Below are 24,253 nucleotides of genomic sequence, written 5' to 3' on the forward strand. Positions count from 1 at the left end.
AACATTAGTGTGTAAAATATATTCATATACATTAGAAAATTTTATGAAATATAAATTTATTATAAATATAAATAAGCTCTTAAACTGAGTTTGAACAAATTAAATATGGCGAGTTTATGGTGGTATGGGAATTATTATAAACAGCAGATTCATATTGTATGGAAATTTAAGCCATGTAACCATAAAACACCCAATGTTTATAAACAGATTTGAAGCGATATTTCTTTATGATAAGAAAAAATGGGCTTCTTTGTTAATATGGGACAACGCCGTGGGAAATCTCTTAACGGCTTAAGTCACAAGGTACGCGCCATAAATCGAAAAGGATTAAAATATCCATCGCTGTGATAGCTCGTGCATTCAGGTTTTTCCTCAAAACGATCGTTCGTAATTTGTTTATCGGGCAACAGCAATTTGTGTAAAATAAAACCGGCAATCTTTCTGTAATTGGTCGTCTCACCGAGCAAAAGACGGAAAACAAAATTTACCTTAGAGGAGGCCATAGATATAAAAACTGGAACGCGGATAACCGAGAATCGCTTATTCTCATCACTTCCGCTAAAACATTTTGACTGAGAACTTCCTCTCAGAGATTTATCCTGACACTACTGGCATTCACACTTCCTCTAAACTTGGTCTGCAACCAAGATGAGGCTGACTCGACTTTAAACCATCGAAGATCGCTGAAGCGACCGCTTCTCTCTTCGCATTCATTGATCCAGCTCGACGTATGGAATCCAGACCAAGTCCATTTTGGATATGTCTGCAGCCTACGGACGCACCCACGAACAACACCTATCAAATGTTGCACAACATATTAAATTAAATAACAACAAACTTTGAGTTTATAAAATAAAAACACTTGACTCGAAGGCACGGACACGTTCATTGTTAAAACGTTTACAAAATACTATTTTCGTAAATGGAACATATTTTGTTTAAAATTTCATAAACTGTCAAGTTTCTATTGAAATAATATTTATTATAAATTCATCGTTTTTTTCGAAAAATACTAATTTACGACTTGAATATCACTAATGTTAATGTTTCTTGTTATATAGGTAATATTTTATTACAACCCTAAAAAAACTTTACCTAAAAGGTTGGTTATCACTAATATATCAAGCAGTTTATTTTTTGCCTCTAGCCCTCTATCATTATTTTCTTCAGAAAATATTTAATTGCTCATTAATTTAATTGTTTTATTTCATTTTTGCGGCCAACGTTATGGCAAAGTAATCTTTTTACATTCATCGCCTTTGAGTGATGTGAACCTAAAGATTATACTATGAATAATTTGAATAACAATTTTATCTTGCTTAATATATTCACAACTCTTGTAAATAATAATGAAGAAAATATATACAAATTTGGAACGTAATCAAATTAACATACAGGACGTTTGGTGATTTAGTGCACATTACGTGATGAATTAAGTTACTTTTTGACCCTGACAGACATTTACAATGTCACTGGGACAATTCCTGATAGTTTTCGTATTAATATCACTCTTCCGTTATTTTTAATGAACTAAACGAACTCGAAAGTTTGTCGAACTCGATTAAGACAAGTATGTTAATTATAATTTATAATACTTAACAGTGGCATAATGTCCATCAGACTACGAAAAAAATATATGTACTTAATGTGTAAAAAGTTATTGCGCATTGGTATACAAATTCGAAGACTTGAATAAAACATTGAAACATTATAAAGGATTATAACTGCTAAGAAAAGTAATATACAGGCTGGACTTACTATTTTTTTTAATTTTAATATTTTATAAAAATCAGTTACAAAATGTGTCTCAAAAAGTAAAATAATTTTCATGTTAGGTGATGAATTTGTTTTAAACACCGTATAATAATTACACATATAAAAACAATACAAAACAAATGCTTATCAATTAATATGCTTTAAAATAATATTTTTATCTCCATTTTTGAATAACATCGATAGTTTAACATTACAATTGTGCTACGACATTCAAAACGAATATTGATAGAGAGGACTTGAATTGTGTGAAATTTATTTTAATTTTTTAATGGCGTTAACGGTTCATAAATAATCAGGTTGTACGTTTTTTGTATATGCCTTATACGTTTAATACACATAAAGATCAAAAGCAACTGTGGGGCCCCGATTTATTTGACAACAAACTAGGCGGAACTCAGGAAACAATGACGTGACGGCGGCGAGAGCAACATTTATTCTTTGCAAGGACGGCTTTTTTTCAGCAAAAATTGGCCAGTCAATGGTCATTTCTTTAATATTTTAATTTCATAAAATGACATACGCCACCTGCCTCTCAGATTAGAATTCTCGTCAAAAGCAATAAAAAAATTATAACAAAATTACGACTCACAATAAGTGAGAATCGAATTAAGCATATCTAAACCAAATTTTGACCGATAGAAGAGCGCAAAAAACAAGTATCTCTTCTCAGAAGTCAAAAATCCATGTCAAAAGCAATAAAATCGTGTCGTCACCGTTGCAATGGGAACGCTCGTTATCGCGTTCAAGTGCAGACAAACTTTCTAGCAAGATGCAATGTCTGTACCTCTTCTTCCATTTATTTTCCACTTAGAGTTAATTTGGCTTAGTTTATATTTTGGACTTGACCTAATAAAACATTAATTTGTTTTATAACTCTCATTAAGTCTAGTTGTTTTTTTTTAATGCGTATAGATTAGGTTTGGGTTTGAACAGCAAATACGTTTCGCAGCTGTCAAATTGAGTTTCATAATCATTTTAGAGGAGCATATAATTTCACTAGTACATATCAGTTAAATTATATTATCGCTAGTAGAAATATATGTATAGTGATGAAAATGTATTTGGACTTCACTAGTGAAAATATATTTACACAGAAAAATACACATTCACTATAATATTAATTACATCGCATTTAACTAAATTATGATAAGTATGTAAATGTATATATTATTACGTATGGAAAAGTTGAAATCATATAGTTTTATTAGAACCTGCCAGATAAATGATATTTTCACTGGTACAAGTATATATCTACAGATGAAAATGTATTCCAATATGATTTCACTGAAATGCCATATTTAAAAAAAATATTTTCGGGATAAATTCGAGGCTGGGCTGTTTATTTGAGGGATAACTCAAGAATTTCAGATTTAGAATCAGGGACAAATTCGGATTTTCCAAGGGGGGGGGGGATCAGTGGTCGTTTTATTATTATTTAGAATTTATTAAAATTCATAGTATATCATTAAATGACATGCGTTTTTTCTGGGTAAATTAAAGGGGGGGGGGGTAAATACCCCCCCACCTGCTCCCCTCTAAATGACATTCCTGATTCTTTGGTCTATCCCGATGAGAAAACGATAGATAGCAGAGCCTCGTCTTTCAATAAACTTCTATTGTGTTTAATTGCCATCCGTCACCATACGCCTGCTGAATAATATTATGAATTTACTTGCTCTTAAAATACTTGAGTTTTCGAAATAACGATTTCAGTTGTATTTTTGTTTGGCAATGTACCTTTGTATGACGGTCGCACTTTACTGGGCAATTATGTATAAACCTCATTGTATTTGTAGCATCAATTACACGAGTTCAATAGCTTCACAACCATCCACGTTTCATTACATAGTTTTTAGTGGGTCCAAATTCCCCAGTAGCATGATGGGACTACCAACCTTGAGTGTTAGCTTATGTTCAAATTCAATGCCCTAACAACCAACCATGTTTCATTGTGAGATTTTGTGGATCTAAATTCCTCAGTAGCATAATAAGGCTACCAACCCTTAGTGTTTGTGATAAGACTATCCACTAGTGTTCAAGGAATCTAACAACTTAACTAGATACATAATAATAACTTTGTCTATTCTATTGTAAATTGCTTGACGCGCACGGTTATGCCTCTCCTACCACCACCGTGACTTGTGAGTAATAAATTCAGAAGCAAAGGTGGTTATTTGCCACTTTGACCTATATTTGTATAAGTATTAGTCTGTATATTTGTTATGGAGCTTTAAAAGTCAAGGTTAAAGTTTAGATGAGATGCAAAACAGGATATTTTTTGCCTTTCCTGAGGTGCAAAACTAGTTATCTTTTTGCTAGTTCGTCACTGTTGTTGTTGATATAAAATACTTTTGTATTATTTAAAATAAATTACTTGTTAGGTTTTTTTCGTATATTTCACTTAAAACAGTTATTATATACAATAAATTAAAATATTATATTATGGAATACTTATATAAAGCTTGATAATGAAGAGCGTAATAGCTTAACTATATGAATTATGCGTACAACAGCTGGTGTAACCAAAAGTCATCTTGAATATCCCAAAGTTGTAATACATTGTTTTTCAATATCTTCACAAAACTCCACATTTAATTTGTTTAAATACAAGTGCAGAGAACTCACTCTTCCAATTGAAATATTTTGGCAACGGATGATGACGGGTGGCAAAGATTGAGCCACTGCAGTAATATTTTATTGAAGATTAATGTGATTTACATGTTTAATAAATAGAAATGGGTGAACAGTGCACTAGGCAGCACCGGCTGTTGTCAGTCCGCCAAGAGAAGCGCTTACGTCGCGTCAGTTTTACCAGAGTGCCGCCAAGTTTTGTCTGTAATAAAACCTAAATAAATACATAAATGCCCCCCACAATATATTATATATAATAACAGCTAGACCACAGTGGATCCAAACACTGCGAGTAGCTGGATGAAAAGAAAACAATACAATGCAACAGGTGGATACTTTGACAAGTGTTTACTCAGGTACGCACATCTACGCGACTTAAGGGTATCAAATCAGCATACCTTATATGAATTTTTTGGAAAAATAAAAATGGATAGTATTTATATTCTGTTTATGTGCAGATATCTGAAAAAACCTTCTTGGATCTTTTCTATTAAGAGTGTCAGTTGCATTATTTAGCAACTAGACCAGAGAATCATGTTCAAGTGTACTGCACAAGTGATTATACAAAGCAAAGGGTGGTTTTGAGCTCCTCAATTGATACTCATATCGCAAGAAAAAATCTATCTTCTTATTAGTATTATTCGCGAATATTGTAATGATCTTCTTGTTCAAATTATGGTAAGTTATTTTTTATGAATGTATACTTTTTTCGAAAATCCTTATTACTTATTAAAATACAAAATTGAAGATTAAATAATCAATGATAAATGATATTTTTTCTCTTCTTTTACAACGCAACTCGACTTAATTTCCAATTATGTAGATAAGATTCATACAAATATTCTGTCATGTTTATAAAAATATATATTATAGAGACAATTTTATATATTTACAATTTAATACAAATGTTGAATCCAATTGAAGAGCAATATGAATATCATTATATATTTTTAAACTCATTTAGACGTGAAAAATAGTAATAATATCAGTTTAATGATATAATATTGTCAAGAACACATGTTATTTTTTTATAAAACCAGTTTCAATATCATCTTTTTTTATATTCAGCTTGTAACTAAAGAGAAAAAATTAATTACAAAGTATTCAAATCATATTTTTTTTTATTATTTAATACTTTGTGTTTAAATTATCTTCGCTGTACAAAAAAAATACTCCAGTGTACATTAAAAAATTACAAAAACCTATGTACATCATAATTTGATTTTATATATATTAAAAAATATTTATTACTACCATTTCATAATACTTTTAGTTACAATTAAACAATACATTTATGCATTTCAGCTTTATTTCTTTTAAATAAAGTTATACATACATACAATATATATATATTATATTACAGCATTTTGATGGAATAGTCGAAAAGTGATATTGACGATTGTTGTTTGCAAGCAACATTATATATTTTGCATTAATCGGCAAACTAACGTCTTTGAAAATTTCTGTCTTCATCATCACAAATATTCATTGTATAATAGCTGCACTTTGTACAAAGTACATAAAAGTTTAAATCGTATTTTAAATTTTTTTTAAAATATCAATTCAAAATATTATGATTTTTTACCGACAATTTTTCTTATAATGCATATATCAATAATTAGGGATATTATAATTTTGCGAAAATATATAATTTAAATAAAAAGTCATAAGTAGGTAAAAAAAATTAATTTAATTATATAGTCAGATATAATCTTTCTAATGCAATGATTATTAAAGTTGCTTTACATTTTATTTGTTTAATTCATTATAAATTGTTGCTATGACAGTGATATTAACTATACATAAAAAATATATGTAAATACAAACATGTGTATATAAATAAAACTATATAGAAAAGTAATAGTGATATATAAAATTAAAATTTTTAACAGTAGTAAATGTTACAGAAATAAATATATGTAAAAAAGGAGTCTGTTGTGGGAAGTCATATTATTTACATATTGTGTAAGATAAGTACATAAGTAAGTTATTTTATAGAATTATACATTGATTTAAAATTTGAAAAGTTGGAATACAATTTTAATCATAACATATAAAATGTTGAGAGATACAAAATAAGTACAAAATTATAGGTTTTAAGTTCATAACATAAATAAAAAATGTAGTTGTAAGTACCAGTACTTATAAAAATAGTAAATTAAAAAAATAAAAAAGAACATGTACAAATAGAGAAAGAAAATATTCGGAATGATATAAATAATGGAATCAATATACAAAAAATAGAGAGCACAAGTTTGTAATAAATATAAATAAAATAAATTTATAACAAAGAGATCACTACTTGTCTCGAGAACAAAAACGATGAACTTATTTACAAATCTATGTATATATTTAGGGAATAAAATAATTAATTGATTTTAGAAAATATGGAGGTATTTTGTTTGAAACATATGTGTGTTAAACTATTAATTATAGTTTATAAGACTAGCAATGTTTTTGGTTCACTATTTAATTATGTTATATATGTATTGTTTAACTATTTTATGTAGCACCATTTCAGTTATAACAATAATTGATAAATTCACAGCACTTTATTATATACAATAAATTACTTTAAACTGATTGTTTTTACTTGGAAGAATGTATGCGAAAATATATTAGAGATCTTTTCATTTAATAAAAATAATCACATAAAAATAGATATATAGAATTGGTCAAATATAAATCATTTCATTTCAATACAAAAATTAGCCTAAATCGAAACCTAATATATTTTGTAAATTGTAATTGAACAATTTAAAATCTTGTTTATAAACTTCATATATTTCTCTAATTAAATCTAGAGGCATTTTACTATAGTATTTTTTTAATTTTTCTGCCGTCCCCGAAGTCCTGATGTCTCTTGGAAACGAAACATAAGAAGCGTTGATTGAATTTAACGCTAATAATGAATCATCTAATAAAGTTTCGTATTTGCCTGAAAATGAAATATGTACATTAAAACGACGAATCTTATTAGATAAAATTAATTAATTTTAGTGTTAAGGCATAAATATAAAATAGAGAATGTGGAGAATATATAAAGTCTCAAATAACATTATTCAACCACTGATATGAATAAAAAACAATATTAATCTAACAAAAATAACTCAAAAAATGTTATAATAATTAAAAAAACAATAAAAAAAATATATTTTACTCTTTTCTGGAATCTTCGTGACTATAAAAATATAAGTGTAATTATTAATTATTGGTGATCTTTGACAAAATAAAAAATATGTTAAATTTTAAATGTATATACTATACCAACCTATTAATGTATATTTTATGACACAAGGATGGCATAAGCGTGTGATAGATTCCCAATGCTCGTTGAGACTATATTGAGACTCATTGTTTCTGGTATTAAATGGTAACGTTAAAAATTCGATAAACTCCTCGAAGGTGACGTCGTTTCCTTTTTCCAAAGAAGAATTCAAAGCGTTTGGGCGAAGCAGTTTTATTATCATACGACCGACTCTTTTCTATAAAAAAATATATTTTAAAACAATTATTTATTACAAATTGTACATTGTAAATGTTTTTTTTGTGAGATGATTTTCGCTGAGATGCGAATAGTTATATTGAGTTATAAAATATAAAATATCTGTAATTGCTAAAATATTTTGTAAGAATTCTTACAATATAATGTAAGATTAATCTAAAAATAAAAGTAATGCAATATAGAGATACATAATACATTTAAATTTTAGGTAATTTTTCAACGGCGTAAGATTTTTTCTTCTACTAGAAAATATTACTACAATGCTTTCAGATATTTTTGTAGTGACCATTTTTTAATAATTCTACAATAATTTTCAATTGCTTGAAGGAGATTTTAATTATTTTAGAAAATGTTTTTAATGAGGTTTTTAATAGTTGGGAAATCACAATATTGTAAATGTTTTTGTCACTTGTATTAAATTTCAAAGCACTTGCATAAAAATCATGAACAAAGCTGAGGGTCGATGCATATTAGAATTAGGTACAGATTATAAAGTATGCATACGTCAAAGGATATCATACAGCCAGACCCAGATAATAGCAAATAAAAATAGTGCATTTAAACATTGCCTTAAATCACATAAAAAAGTGCACTTCACACAAAAAAGTTAACACATTTCTGAAATACCACAAAGAACAATGCCACAAAATCTACGCATTTTACAGCTAATACAAAGAGGCGACAACAAAAAAAAACTTGCCTAAAAATTGCATCGTAAAAAATGAGGTTCGCAGATTACAAAAAAGGACGAGCAATGTAACAAAGAGATTGTCATACAATTCCGCAGCAACGGGTAAAAATACTGCAGAACGAAAATAAATGGAATATCATTGCAAATTCTGTTTACAAAAGAACAAACAAATAGAGGAAATTTATGGAATGGATGCCAATTCTCAGCCTCGGGGAGAACGTTTAGATTCGACATTCCTACAACACATTCTAAATTTAATCTTCGGATTTGGTTTTTGCACGGTATTAAAATCTATATTTAGTATAACCAGTGATTCTATTGAGCTACCAGTCAAGTACTAAATAAAAAATACCGCTTTACATCAATTATAAGACGCATGTGTTTTCGTATTTTGATGTCTCTGTATTTGTGGTGCGTCTTATATTCGATGGCCTCTTATTAGAGTAAAGGGTATGCTTTATTTTTATAATAAAGTATTTATTCACTTTTTTATTTTTTATTTCCAGCTTAGAAAAATGAGTGCTTGAAGTTCGAGTCGTTGATTTTCGTATCAACTGCGTTTTACGGTATTTATAATTCTGAATTCAATGTTACAATTACCTGAAAATAACTAGCACTCGTTGAATCATCTTCTAATTTATTTCGATAAGCTGATAAAAGTCTCTCGAACGGATGTCTGACAAAAATTAACTTTTGATAGTTTTCGATGAGCTTTTCTCGTTCGGACGACGAAATATTGCCTAAATTCGGAAACATTCCCGGCGAGTGCGCTAACGAAGCAGGAATGGTTAATACGTCTGTGCCGTTCCATTTTTTCGATAGTATCATCAATATTCTTTTCCAGTTTGTGCAAGCTACCTGTGTTTTAAATACAATTATTATTATTGCTGGTTTTGTAGACAAGTATTATATAAATCATACAAAATACCTTCGGTACATAACAGTACAGGAGTTTGTGGTTGTGGTCAATGAGTACATGTTCGAGCTGTTCCGGTGTCAGATTAGATAAAGAGACGCTGTTGTTGAATGTGTCACAAGTAGTTTGTAAATATTCGACTCTGCCAAGGTTGATGGATTGCGTCAGTTCAGAGGAATACGATGGAGTGGATCGTGTGGAACATAGCACCGAGGCGATTAAGAGCTGAAGAAACAGCGCCCTAACGTCCCATGACGTATCCCTACCGCGCACCAACATTCCTACGACACATTCCGATTGACCGCACTGACATTTGATCCCAGTGTTGCCATTGTCACGACTGTCATCCGAAAACTATATTTTTGATTTTACAATTAATTGTATTGTAGTATAAATATTAGGCCGCATAGGTTAGTAAAAACATAACAAATTAAATACTGTAGGGGAATATTTATATATATTTTCATTTGGGTTTATTATGCCCAAAACTTGGCGGCACTCTGGTAGAACTGGCGTGACAGACCCTTTCTTTTGGCAAACTCGGTTGCGAGCCCGGCCTACTGCCCCGTACACTGTACATTAATAATATTCTAACATATAATTAGCATACTCAATAAAACACTACTGCAGCGGCTCAATCTGTGTCTAATTGCCACCCGTCACCTCATGTCGCCAAAATACACTTCAATTAGTAAACAAGTGAAACTCTTCGTAATAATTTACACAAAGTAGACGTGCAAATAAATGGCAAAACGCTATTATTTTATAAAATAAATAAAGTATATTTTATTTACCTTTGAAATTTTTATAAAAGTCAGGCCAAAAAATAAGGGATCCAAATGAAATTTTCTAATATGCGGATGGATTTCATTATATAACACTTAGTTAAATACAGATGATATTGTAAAGCAGCGGTGAAAATTTGATATTAAAAAAACTATCATAATTTTTTCGACGTTTGATCCCATTTAATAAAATAAACACTTTTCTGTTCAGATTTATGTACAATAATATTTTTATAACAGTTTAAATTTGATTGTGTGTATTTTATTACAACTTCGCCAATGTGTGATTTTTAAGAATAAATGAAATCGCCACTTCTCATTTACTCACAAATTTATTTTATTGTTTTATAAGTCACAATATTCTCATAATTCACCGAATGTAAAAATGACAATTTATTTGTAAATTTTGCAATTAATAATTTTTTTTCAAATCAGTTTTATATACTTGTGTTTATGTTCATTAATTTTTTCGTTAAGGCCAACGAGCATATTTCAGCAATTTTGGTTAGGTGCACTATTTGACGTATCAACATATTGTTTTTATCTCCATATTGATAAAAAGATATTTGATAAATAAAACAATAGTTTAATAATTGACAAACTTAATGTATGGCAATTTATTATTAAAAATAGTTCGATCTACTGCTTCTAAAATGTACTCTGGAACTGTAATATTTTTTCATGGCTCTGGTATAAATAACATTGGAATTTTCTCATTGATTTATTTTTAAGCAACCTGTTATTATAAACTATGTTTTATATTAAATAAGTCAAATAATTATATTCTGTTTTTTTAGGATCGACTGGTGAATTTTGTAGTGATAGTGTATCATACTTACTTGGAAAGAAGTTTTCATTTGGCCACTTAAAAGTAATATTTCCTACTGCCCCCTTGCAACCCTACACTTTATATGGCGGAGAATTGAGTAATGTGTGGTTTGATCGTTCAGCCTTGAGTGCTAATGTTCCTGAATGTATAGAATCCATTGAAAATATAGGAAAGGTAGTTAAGCAATTAATTAAAAGTGAAAACGATAATGGAATACCAACCAATAGGATTGTTGTAGGTAAGAGAAACATTGTTAAATATATTTATGTAAGAATGTGCTACAAATTAGTACTTTTTTGTCTATTAGGTGGTATATCGATGGGTGGTGCCTTAGCATTTTACACTGGTTATAAATGGGAACCATCCGTGGCAGGTGTATTTGCGATGTCTTCCTTCCTCAACAACAATTCATCCGTTTATAAATATTTAGAAACAAATAAAGGCTCTAGTAAATAATTTATTTGTGTACATGTTATATGCATATATTGTACAAATGATATAAATTAAAAATTATAAATGTTTCAGTACCTGAACTAATACAATTTCATGGAGTAGAAGATGATTTAGTTCCATTAGAAACGGCTAGAAGTACTTATGAGCAATTGACGTCAAGAGGAGTCAAAGGAAAATTTATAGTAGACGATGAAGGAGAACATTTTCCTAATACATCTCAATTATCGACTGTCATGACTTGGATTCAAAGTGTTTTACCACCTTTATAATGTTTATTTTTAAATTATACATTGAATGTTAAATTGTTATTGTGTATAGTTTAGATTTTACGTGGTTAACACTACGATGAAACGATATGTGTGTCGTCCCGGATAATAGTTCTCGGCCTATGGCATAGCATGTGTGTCATGTTTCCACCAATAGTTACTATTTGGTGACAAAATTAAATGATAAATGGCATAATCCATTCATCATTTTATTTATTTACCAGATTGCAGTGATAATAAACCTTATTAATTAAAATTTTATTTTTCATTATATGTTGTAAAAACATTAAAGCTCATTAACCACTATCTTAATTCAACTTATTTAATTTAAAATAAACAATTTTACCAACAAATTAAAGGAGCATCCATTAGATCACCTTTGTCATCAATAATTGCAAACCTTTTAATGGAAGACTTAGAAATCAGAGCATTAAAAAATTCTGAATTAAAACCAAAAATTTGGCTCTGATATGTAAACAATATATTTGTAATATGACCAATATAGTTTTGATAAATTAAACTTTTTTCTAAATCTTTTGAATTAACTTCACTATGGAAATTGAATAAAACAAATCTCTACTATTTTTAGAAAAAATAATGTCACTTTTATACGCTCGGTTTATAAGAAAAAATATACACATCGCTATTTAAATGTTAATTCTCACTATCATTCTTCACATCTAAATTCTATAGCGCTTTCCTATTTCATAGAGCAGAAAACTTTTGGATAATGAACATAAATTTAAATAATTAAAAATGTCAAAGAAGCATTAAAATTAAATGGCTTCACTAATATTCACAATAAAAAGAAAAATAATAATTAAAATGTAGATAAAAATTTAATGGAATTACACGTTCGAGGAATATCAAAAAAGATTGGGCGTGTACTTTCCAAAGGTGGTGTTAGGGCAATTTTTAAATCTCATAATAAAATAGAAACTATTCTACCGAATGGAAAGAACAAACGAATCGGAAAGAGTATACCAAATTTTTTGCGGCAATTGTGACAACATATACATTGGTCAGACAAATTGTAGAATTTCACAACGGAAAACAAAAAAGGAACGCGATAAAATGCTTTGATGAAAATCACCATATAAATTTTGATATAACCAAAGCTTTGGGCAAAACTAAAAACCCAATTGTAAAAAAATATAGGGAAGCAATTGAAATAGAAATTAAAAGAAAAATAACAGTAAATAGAAGAGACGACACGAAAATGATTTCAAATACTTGGCTACCGATTTTAAACCAAGCTAAAATCAATTTTAATAAAAGTTGCACAAATACACATTTATTTAATAATAAAAACGATTAAAAATAAGACAGATAAGGTCCAGATTACTTTCTGGACAATGACTCCAGCATCGGATGTCGAAACGTTGGCAAGGGAAATGCGAGAAAGAAAAGGCGCGATACGCAAGCCCTCGCATCTCAAAATTCCATTACAAATTTAAACAACACAAAAAAGGTTAATTTAAAAAAATCATATATATTTATAGAATAAACGATTCGGGTAATGGTTTTGAAACTATAAGCGTATTAAATTTTATTATTCAATAATAATTCATAAAAATGGTAAAGATAATAAACGATCTTTTAGCTACAAATGAACTTATACCACTTTCAATAATAACAAATTATAAAAAATATAAACAATAGCAATTTTAAACTTATATTTTAATTGAAATTGGCTTTTCTGTAATGTATTTTTAATGTAAAAAATAATAATTAAAATGAAGACATGTAAGTGAAGTAATTATGGTGAACAAAAGATATTTAAGGCAGTAAGCTCATCCAGTTGGATTATTACGAATGGTATTCCATATAAAGGTATCTCATGAACCTTTTCTGATTTTTTTTCGATTAATAGGGAGTATTTGGATACTCGCAATTCTAAATTATAGACTCCTATTGAAGAAAGCTGCGAACAGAAGTATAATAGAGGACGCATTCTTAAGTTAAGACAAAGCTGAGGATCTTGGAAGATTTTTTGCAGTCGTTCCAGTGTAGAGAAAACCTTTACTTGTTCTGAATAGTGATTTCGAGAGTTTGGTTGAAGTTTCTATAGCTAGAACGTTGCTATCGAGATTGTATGAATATTCTGATGGTGAATGGGATTGGGAAATTAACATAATATAATACTGCCTTATAGTTTCCGATACTAAAAGGCAGACGGTTGACGGAAGTTCATTTCCACAGATAATCTACAATAAATCATTCTGTAGAAAGAAACCGTCCACAAAAGATTCAATGCATCAAAGCAATTTTAAATCATCGCCATATAAAAAAACTGGAATTTGTAACTGTACTTAATATATGATTAGAATTGTGGAGGGCCCAGGTTGGACAGGTTGGCTAGGAGTGAACTCCTTAAGGGGCGAAATGTTTTTTTGACGTAGGCTTTGCCATAGGTTACGAACTGTTAACAAGCTCTCAAATAACTAAAGTAAGTTTACGGAGTTAATGTTAATGAACATGTATATGCTTTTATCTTAGTTTTTTTTGAACTAATGGGAATTCGTTTTACATAAACTTTAGTTTCTCATTTACACCTTATCTTTTACTGTATTAGCCACGGTATTTAATTAAGTATTTGTTTAACGTATAAATAGAGTTAATTAAACGAATTTATTTCGAATAAAACCTATTTTAATCAATAACAGCTTTCAATATTATTATTTCAGAAAATTTTCAAAAAATACATAGTTATTAAAATAAAGTCCCCTATTATTAAGTATGAATGTTTCTTTATGTAATATATTGATGTAAAAAAATATTGCTCCTTGTTGATGTTTATATAATATTATATTTAAAGAGAATATGGAATATACTTGTACATATGTATAGTGATCCATTGTTTGTTTCCATTGTTTATTTCTTGGAAGCACGAGAAAAAAAGAGGTATTGTATTGTGAAATTCAGAAAAAAAAATACTTTTGTAAGTTTGTAAATGGGTATATAATTATGTATAATAAAAAGTGTTATTCAGAAATATGTATATTTTTGCTCGAAATATATCTTTGTTTTTTATTATGTAAAATAAATCGTTTTATTTTCATACAGTATGTTATTTATTATAAAACAGACGTTTTCAAAGTATCTACTTAAAATATATAAATAAAATCAATATTCGACTTATAAAATTAATTACAATACAAAATTGTGAGACACATATACAGATTATGCTCTCAATATCAAAACCATGTATGTCTATATTAATAAAAAATATTTAGCATATAAAAATAATATAGTGACATATCTGTTTACCAAAGAAAAACGGCGTGAACCACAAAAAAATATTTCTGATGTTTTTTTGTGGTTCACTTTATGTAAATAATGAAAGATTTTTAATTACCACTTTTATTTTTGCACAGATAATATTGCCTTTATTCCCTTTAATTCTATCCTCACGCTCACAAAATAAATTTGGTTTATATAAAAACAAAAATAAAATTAGTTAAATCAATTATAAATGTGCGTAATTGTGACGATAAAAACCATATTTAAAAAAAAAAAATAAGTGAATAAGTATAAGTATAAATAAGTATAAAATAGCATTCTATTTCTTTTATAGAAACACACATATTTAAATACATTTTAAAGCATTTATTTTAATTTTAAAGCCTTTAATGCAGTCATCAGATCAATATAATTTATTTATAAATATTTATTAAACTGTGTTAATTTAAGACAGCACATTATTTAATACATTTTTATGTGTGTTTTTTTCGCATTTCGTTAATTGTTTTTATTAGCGTTTTCATTATATCTCAAAATATAAGTTTTATAGCCACTAGTTAAAAATAATAACAATTGTCGGGATCACCCATAACAGCTGCGTCGGAATTAGTTTGCAAGATTTCTTAAAAGGGTCATAAAACCAATTGACCTTTGTACTAATAATCAGAGAATAATATAGCTGTTATACGTATCAGCGTGGATGTCCATTATAAGTATACATAGATAGTTCCGAAACGAGTGCACTAAGAACCGATAGACTTATTAAACTGACCATTCCTAAAGGGAACGTAAGCTGTCGAGAGGAAAATCGGGCCCTGGTGATTATTGTTGCTGAACCCTACACTTAACAAGTTACATCTATATTATAATATTAAAAGAACAATCGTTCGCACAATTTTGCGTTTTCTTGTATAAACGAAAATAAATACCTAAAAATGTAAGTGAAAACCATTTCATATTGTATTCACTGTGTCATAAACTAATGATATAAAATGGAGGTCATGAAATCGAAAACTCAGTCACTGCAGTAAAGCAATTTATACCTCTTTGTCAGTCTATATCATAGATTCTCAAACTTAAATGACTCATTTGTCAACAACAAAATTTATACTGTGCTACTTATAAAATTAAAAACTTTATTTTTAATTAATATATGTTATTTATAATAATATTTGACATTTATAATAAATATTTGCCACATAAATTAATTAATGCTATTTATAAAAATAATATTAGCAATTTAAAAAATCAGAGAAAACGATTAAAGATAACGATAAGGCATTTTTGTAAATATAAATTCACGTCTTCTGCAGGGACTCGAACCCGTGGCCTTTAGGTTAACAGCCTAGGCCATGCGAATAATCTTATTCCGATCTTGAACAAGAAAGGTGATAATAAATTATATTTATTGAAATGCATTGGACACATCTGACACGAAGAGTGAGCCTATATAAAATGTGCTGTTTCATAACATTCTGGTGCACTCTTAATTTTCATGGACACAGATTTATAACATAACATAGAGTTTTAATAATAAACTATATTTATTGTTGATTAAATATATAATAATAATATCGGAAATATGATCCGTCACATATTCATTATCTGTTATATAATTCCATTTTTTTATATGAACGCACATGGACAGACTCTGCAAGGTAAGTTATTGATTTATTGTTTATTTAATGCACACAGATATAAATTATAATTTTATATTTTAACAGGTTCTGGTGTAACATGTTCAGATGTACAACTTATAGTAAGCAGACATAACTTATTGCGTGGGAAAGTTGCAAAAGGAACTTTGACGGGTCATCCGAAAGCTTCAAACATGCAAAAACTTGTAGGTTAAAATTATTTTAATATTCTTGGATATAATATTTTTAATTTAAAAACATATTTTAGGTATGGGATGATAAACTACAGGCCTTAGCTCAAAAATGGGCCGATAACATGGAATACTCACATAATTCCGGTCGCAGTGATTGTAAAACAATTTTTTTTTTGAGGATTATAAAATTTATCAGATTTTAATATGCTATTTTTCATTGACTAGCACGTTGGTCTGTTGGAGAAAATCTATTCATTAGTTGGAGTACTGATTTAAGAAACAAGAATATAGATTGGGTCCAAGCTTTGGACGCATGGTATGACGAATATAAACTTTATAAGTACCAAAAAACTGTATCTGATCCAAAGACTGGTCATTACACACAGGTAATTATATGCATATATTATATGTACATATAAATCGATTACATTAAGTGTAAATTGTCTAACTCCATAATTTTTAACTTGATGACAGAACACTATGTTGTAGGAGTATATTCTAATGTATTGAATGTAATCATAGTGAAATCTGATAAAAATTGTGTTTTTAAATTTTCATGAGAAGCTTTTTTATAATTACTCGCTATTTTGGGGATATAAGATTTTTAAAGTACACATTTATATCGAAATGGTGACAACTTTACGGCATTTTTCATTCAAACGTGGTGTTAGTTGATTCACACTTAAGGTAATCGAAATTGTTTCGTATCTGTTTAATACAATCTAATGATTACTATTTTTCATCTTTAAATTGGCAGTTTGTTTGGCACAATACTCAATATGTAGGTTGTGGATTTTCCACATTTAAAAAAAATAACTTCCTTCATAAGTATTACGTGTGCAATTATGGTCCAACGTGAGTATTTTTTTTGTAACTATATTATTTTAATTGTATAATTTACTTATAAATAATATTTTTCAGTGGTAATTATCTAAATGAATATCCTTATGCAATTGGTGCAGGTTGTGAACAGTTATGCTGTACAAACCAATGTGCTGGCAACAAAACATATGGAGCAAATTGTTAATATGATCAAATTAAGCATATAAGTAAACATATAAATAGAGAGCAATAAAGAATAACAATCAAATCGACTACATGTATATTTATAAAAAATATAAAAAATAATTAATAAATATTTACATGAAAAAAAAATCAAAATATTTTTTTATCTATTTAAAAAACCTTGAAATATCTCCTAAAGAAAATGCGCATTGGGTAAAATTAAGCAGTCCAGATACAATTATTTCCATGAACGTTTGGTTAATAAAAAGTCTGCAAGGTGTCGTGGTGGAGTGCCGTCACATGCCGATTTGAGCGAATATGTAATCTTATCACGAAGTAAGTAACTGTATTTCATATCTAGATAAGTTATTGAGGAAAGGTTTTGATGCGATTATTATGCGTACAAACTTACTCCATTAAGATACTGATAAAAACTGGCATATATTGATATTAATCACGCAACCATAATAAAAAATATACCTCTTTATCAGTTCTTAAAATTATTGAAAAGGCAGTGGGAATTTTTTTTTAAATAGTAATAAAATGATACATTTTCATTTAACAGCCTAATTTTTTAAATTTCATTTTATTTAATATATTGTAAATTTTATTTTTAGCACATAATATATGCACTTTTCCCACACTAAAATAGGCAATATGTATTTTTTGAACTTACTAAAAAAAATATTGCAGGACTATATGAAATTAAAATTATCATATTATGTTAAAAAAATTAAGGCATACTTGCTCCACTTTACTCTGTAATAAGTACATGACAAATTTTTCATAAAGAAAGTATAACACTTGTATCGTCTATTTATGTTTATTCAGCTTGAATTAAATATATTCAATTACAGTACAGCAAACATTTACCATATTTAATTATTACTCTTTTATTATGTGAATTATATATTATACATATTTACCTTTTTAATGATTAGTTAATTACTAAGCTTAAACCTAATGTAGTAATTCAATAATTAAATACAATCTATAATACTTCAATAGTACATAAGTGTAAATAAGAGTCTTATAGGGATTTGATTAATGCATAATGCAAATTGATTATTACTGTGCTGTAGCTAAGCAAATACGTGTTATTTTAATGGATCAAATGACATCGATGCTTAGTCATTAATTTATTTTACACGAATAACACGGAAGATGAGATACAAAGTTCAGAATATTTTTAAGCAATTTAATTTGGAAGTGACTGTCTTATCAGTCGCTCAATTTATTATAAAAACTTAAGAATTTAAAACACCCATATATTTTATGCGACCGTTTGCCAAACAGGATAACGATGTTATTGAACCTAAATTTTTAACTGCTTTCCAACGGATCTTAAAACTATTTTAAAACTGCATTTAGAGAAAGATAAGAAAGCATGATTGAGATTTCCAGAGATATAGAAAGCGTTAGCTTATATGAAGAAATATCAATAAGTCACACATTTCTGAGTAGTTTTTTAAAAAACCCTCCCTTTGCCAAGCGCCAAGGGTAACAGGAGCTTTGAGCCACGCCAGACAGTTGATCTTTGGTCGTCGACCAAAGCAGAGTGACAGTACACTTTCTTTCCTTGCCTTGACGCACCTTGTTAAAAGCCTTTTAGCAGCAACGCCGCAATGAACTGCAATTTGCCAGGATTTTGTCTTTGGATGGCACCCAAACTTAATTGCAGATCTTTCAACCTTTCAAAGACCTGCAATTGAGACCGTTTATGTGCTAAATATATTATAATGTGTCCGGACCTTTGGGTCAGCTGGTTTATTTTTGTTAAGACAAAGTTTGTTGTTTGTTATTATTAAATTCGTTGTGCAACAATTGAAAAATTGTAGAGGGGTTATGGCGCGTACTTTTAAACTTAAGTTGTTAAAAGTTTTCCCACGGTGGTGAAGTAAAACTCCACGAAACAGATTCAAGACTATTGCGACTGAACGTAGAAACATAAGTATAAAATATATCTATTCGCTTTTTACCAGACTTTCTAATAATATTTCACTACAGGTATATTATTTTTAATATCAGCATTGATATGTATTTAAAAAAAACAGACGTACATATTTAAAACACTGTTAAGATTTTTGCTACGTGGAAACAAAGGATAAACAAATATTTTACCTCTAGTAAAATATCTGAAATTTCTCATTGCGCGGCTTCATTTTCTATTCGTAAACGCCAGCTTTTGTTTTAAAGCAATGAAATGAAAACACCTCACAGTCTGTACTTCAAAATAGTGGCAAATAACCCTGTGATCTTAATTATATATATAGTTCGTTAATCACAGGCTGTTTATCTTGTTAATTAGCTCTCAGAACTACATCGACTTATGTTTACCAGGAACAATCAAATACGTTCGCGCTTAAAAGAGAATATTCAAATTAGGATACTTCATTGAAATTTATGTCGATATAGTATATTTGTTTTTGTAGTATATGTGCTTTTATTCTTCTTTTCAGAAGATGGTAAATGATTATGGTAATAGTCATTGTATAGCATGGTTGCTGAATTCCAAACAAAAACGCTATAACGTCACATTCCTTTTGTGTACCATTCGCCAAAACATTCGACAAATATTTGATCAATTGATTTGAGATATATAAAAAGAAAAGCATGCTGATCAATTTCAGTTAGTCTTGGCCAATTAACGATTCTATGTGAAATTGAAGAATTGGCATCATGAAGGATTTATTGTTAATTGGGATGGTAGCAATTGCTTTAGCTGCTTTTGTGGACGCTGATAAATCATCAATAGGTAACTTAATTTGTTACTAATTAATATTATTTATTTTAATATATTTTTGAATTCATTGCATAGCAAGTGGTTGTAATTGCGACGATAAGAAAACGATTGTCAATAGGCATAATGAATTGAGAAAATCGTTAGCTACTGGAAGTCTTCCAGATCAACCGAAAGCTTCTAATATGCAAACAATGGTACGACTGTATTTTATTTTTAATATTCAAAATTTTAATTAAAATTTGTTTTTAGGTATGGGATGATAATCTACAAGCCGTTGCCCAATCTTGGGCAGATCGCATGGTTTTTGAACATAATAAAGATGTTTCAGATTGTAAGTATATAATTATAAATGAAAGCACAACTAATCAGAACAGGAGTGTATATATTTTAGAACAGAATATAAATATATTTTTTACAAACTTATGCTACGACAAAAAATATAAAAGTAATGTTTATGATCCAAAGCATTTTATATATACAATTTTATTAAAAACACAGATCAATTAGTTTTATTACTCCTGTAACCAATTTTACCATAAACTTTTTTTGTACAACCAATTTTATTTTTCAGGTAGATTTAAACATGTCGGAGAAAATATTTATACCTCATTTTACTCTGAGCCAGACGCAACTCCAGAATGGAAAAGAGCAATTCAAAGTTGGTTCGACGAAAATACAAAATTTGATTATACTAATGTTAAATCCTTTCACGGCGCTGGTCATTTTACACAGGTGAATATGTTTTCTTCTCGAATGAATCTAAGCGTTGAATAAGTTGTATATATAATGATCTTAGAAGGTCATATATATATAGACAGGAACTACTTTTGTACGATGTGTTTAAATTCATTACGCAGACAGTGTAAAAATAATAACATACTATTACAGTTAATTTGGGCTGATACAACATATGTCGGTTGTGGTTTTGCGTATTATGAGGATTCAGCTATGGGTATGTTTACAAAACTGTACGTGTGCGATTACGGTCCAGGGTAAGAGATTTAGACTTTTCTTTAATTAGTTATAAGATTTCACGTGTAACAAAATTAAATTATTTTTCAGAGGAAACATCCACGGGCAAAGTCCATATGAAACAGGACCAGGATGTGAGGATTTGTGTTGCAAAGATCAATGCAATGGAAACATGTTCGGTGATTCATGTGTATAATATAACACATATCATTTTCGATTCTTTAGACTCTTACCAGAATTTAATTCATCGAGGTTTCTTTATTTTCGAACTATTTTTTATATTTGTCCAGTGATCTCCAAACTTATAGTGAGCATGCTACTCAAATAGTTTTAATATTTTTTACATTTTCTTAATACAGGGGTCTAGCGACATCTGTGGCTTATTAAAAAATCGTAGATAAATATAAATTACCATTAGTAAAACCCATTTTGCTGCGAATCGCAGAATTTTACTCACTGGTAATTAATAAAAAAGCGTTATTGATAATTTGACTGCACAACGAGAAGATTTTTTAACCTTTAAAATAAAATTTTCTTAATAAAGGGGTATTGCTGTTTTGCAGCTTATTTAAATTCATTAAAAATTACATTGCGAGGTATCGGTAGCCTGCAAAAGACAATTTGGTACCTACTGATAGTTATTAATTTAATTTAATTGCGAAACATGTTATTTTTTAGGTATTTCACCTACTGTATTTTTGGTCGACTAAATAAATATATTCTACTTAAATTGTTTTTTTTTTATTTTACATTTTATGTAAATGTATGAAGGACGAAAAGTTTATAAATAACTGCTATTTTCCTTAGCGAATATGCAAACTGTTTATTTTAACTGATATTATATTAAAATATGAAATCTATTAAAATAAATTATTTCCAATATAAAGAGGATTAATTAGGCAGCATTTATGTTTTATGGCAAATTATAGTATCTGTACTTTGTTAAAGGAAAACGTCAACGTATGTACCATTTTTAAGTACTTTGTACTGAAATAATAATATTGGTCAGGAAAATGACTTTATTAGGACCATCCGTAATCGTTGCGATGAAATTAGTCGCGAAAGACTAGCTAAAAGAGTCTCACGAAACTAATTAATTTATGTCCGTTGGATTTTCTAAGAAACGAAGTCAGTGCAAACAAACGATATTGCGTATCGGAGTGAACGTTCATTAAACAATATTCATCAATAGTTTAAAAGCAGTGGACCTAGCTTTCACAAAGGTAAAGATCTGAGCACAAATATATCCGCTGATCTAGTGCACTAAAAATGCAAAGAAATGCTAAACAAGTACCAAAAAACGGCATTACGCCTTGCATAGAACGAAGGTGTTGCTAATATTACAGTTCTAAAGTTCCACAGTTATGCAGTCTTATAAGATATTTATTTATTTATTCAAATTAAATTAAGACCATTGTAACCTAACAGGTTATCCCAATGCGTCACGATGGTCAAAAACAATAATTGTATTATTTAACTACACAACAAAATATATATTTAAAATAATACATATAAAGAAGCAATGGGTATATAAGCTAGGACACTGCCTTGAGACACTATAGTCTGGAAATTACTTCCACAACTTCATCCAGAACCACCACTTTGCTTCCATCACGGAACAACGAGAGCTCAATCGAACTCGTACTAAGTCGAATAACCGAGACGACCTTTAGGAATATGAAAAAAGCAGCCGCTTCTTTTTAATCGTCCGACTAGGTCAAGCAAACAGTCACCTGAATCCCAAGAGTTCAACTCAATCTTCGATACGACTAGGTGACTACCTGATGCAGTCAGGAACGTCCTATGAGTATAGGTAAGTAGGCAGTTGCCTAGACAATTTAATAGACAATTTAATTTACAATATATTGCATTAAATTACATGCATTTTTCTGGCCAAATTCAAGAAGAGAAGCAAATGCCCCCATCTGCCCCTCCTCATTAAATAACCTCTGTTTAGAATCCACGTCAAAAGCAATAAAATCGTCTCGTCACCGTCGCAGTAAAAACACTTTTATCTAGCGTTCATATTAAGATTTTTAATACACAATATTACGACTTATATACAATGAGTGAGAATCGAATGAAGCATGTCCAAACCGAATTTTGATCAATAGGAGAGCGCAAAAACAATTATCTCTTCTTAGAAGTCAAAAATCCACGTCAAAAGCAATAAAATCGTGCCTTCGATATTTATTGCTTTTGACAATATAATTTAACCTATTCCGACTTCGACTCTGAATCTATAACATTAATTATTTTTAATAATAACGCATGCAAAATAAAATTGCGTTTTATTCTTGCTTATAAAATAAATACAGCACAAATAATAATGTTTTCTGACGCGTGTACAATGTTTTAGTGTACATAAACTATAATATACAAGATTGTTATCAATAAAATGTTATAAATAAAAATCTATATATTTCAAGAAAACGTGGGTACCATTCTTAATAACAAATTTATAAAACGTAACAATTGACGTATTTTAAATAGGAAGTTACTTTGTATGACGTGATAATGATTTGAGTGAATTTATAATCAACTACAAATGTTTCATTTTTTTGGTCACATTTATCGCGTAAAACGTGCTATTTTTTTTAAAGCATC

The 24,253-nt window shown here is 29.0% G+C and overlaps 3 protein-coding genes across 3 annotated transcripts; 2 read left to right on the top strand and 1 right to left on the bottom strand.

Moving 5' to 3' along the window:
- Positions 1-6,080: 6,080 nt before the first annotated feature.
- On the bottom strand, positions 6,081-9,840 carry LOC148227331 (carbohydrate sulfotransferase 11-like). Its single transcript, XM_088202693.1, has 4 exons — positions 9,532-9,840; positions 9,204-9,461; positions 7,679-7,892; positions 6,081-7,345 (listed from the first exon to the last, which is right to left on the bottom strand). The coding sequence occupies exons 1-4, from the start codon at positions 9,796-9,798 to the stop codon at positions 7,116-7,118; spliced, it is 969 nt and encodes a 322-aa protein (XP_088058819.1). The 5' UTR covers positions 9,799-9,840; the 3' UTR covers positions 6,081-7,115.
- Positions 9,841-10,787: 947 nt separating this feature from the next.
- LOC148227332 (lysophospholipase-like protein 1) lies at positions 10,788-12,108 on the top strand. The gene is made up of 4 exons (XM_088202696.1): positions 10,788-10,994; positions 11,102-11,371; positions 11,441-11,581; positions 11,659-12,108. Exons 1-4 carry the CDS (start codon positions 10,910-10,912, stop codon positions 11,853-11,855), a joined length of 693 nt encoding a protein of 230 aa, XP_088058822.1. The 5' UTR covers positions 10,788-10,909; the 3' UTR covers positions 11,856-12,108.
- Positions 12,109-16,611: 4,503 nt separating this feature from the next.
- LOC148227333 (uncharacterized) lies at positions 16,612-22,370 on the top strand. The gene is made up of 12 exons (XM_088201948.1): positions 16,612-16,753; positions 16,820-16,938; positions 17,001-17,082; positions 17,152-17,312; positions 17,684-17,781; positions 17,848-17,898; positions 20,601-20,686; positions 20,750-20,868; positions 20,924-21,005; positions 21,246-21,406; positions 21,563-21,666; positions 21,737-22,370. Exons 1-12 carry the CDS (start codon positions 16,678-16,680, stop codon positions 21,840-21,842), a joined length of 1,245 nt encoding a protein of 414 aa, XP_088058074.1. The 5' UTR covers positions 16,612-16,677; the 3' UTR covers positions 21,843-22,370.
- Positions 22,371-24,253: the final 1,883 nt, after the last annotated feature.

This window comes from Plectrocnemia conspersa, unplaced genomic scaffold, assembly GCF_051122295.1.
Source record: "Plectrocnemia conspersa isolate PC_06_02 unplaced genomic scaffold, ASM5112229v1 ptg000013l, whole genome shotgun sequence".
NCBI classification, from domain to species: Eukaryota; Metazoa; Arthropoda; class Insecta; order Trichoptera; family Polycentropodidae; genus Plectrocnemia; species Plectrocnemia conspersa.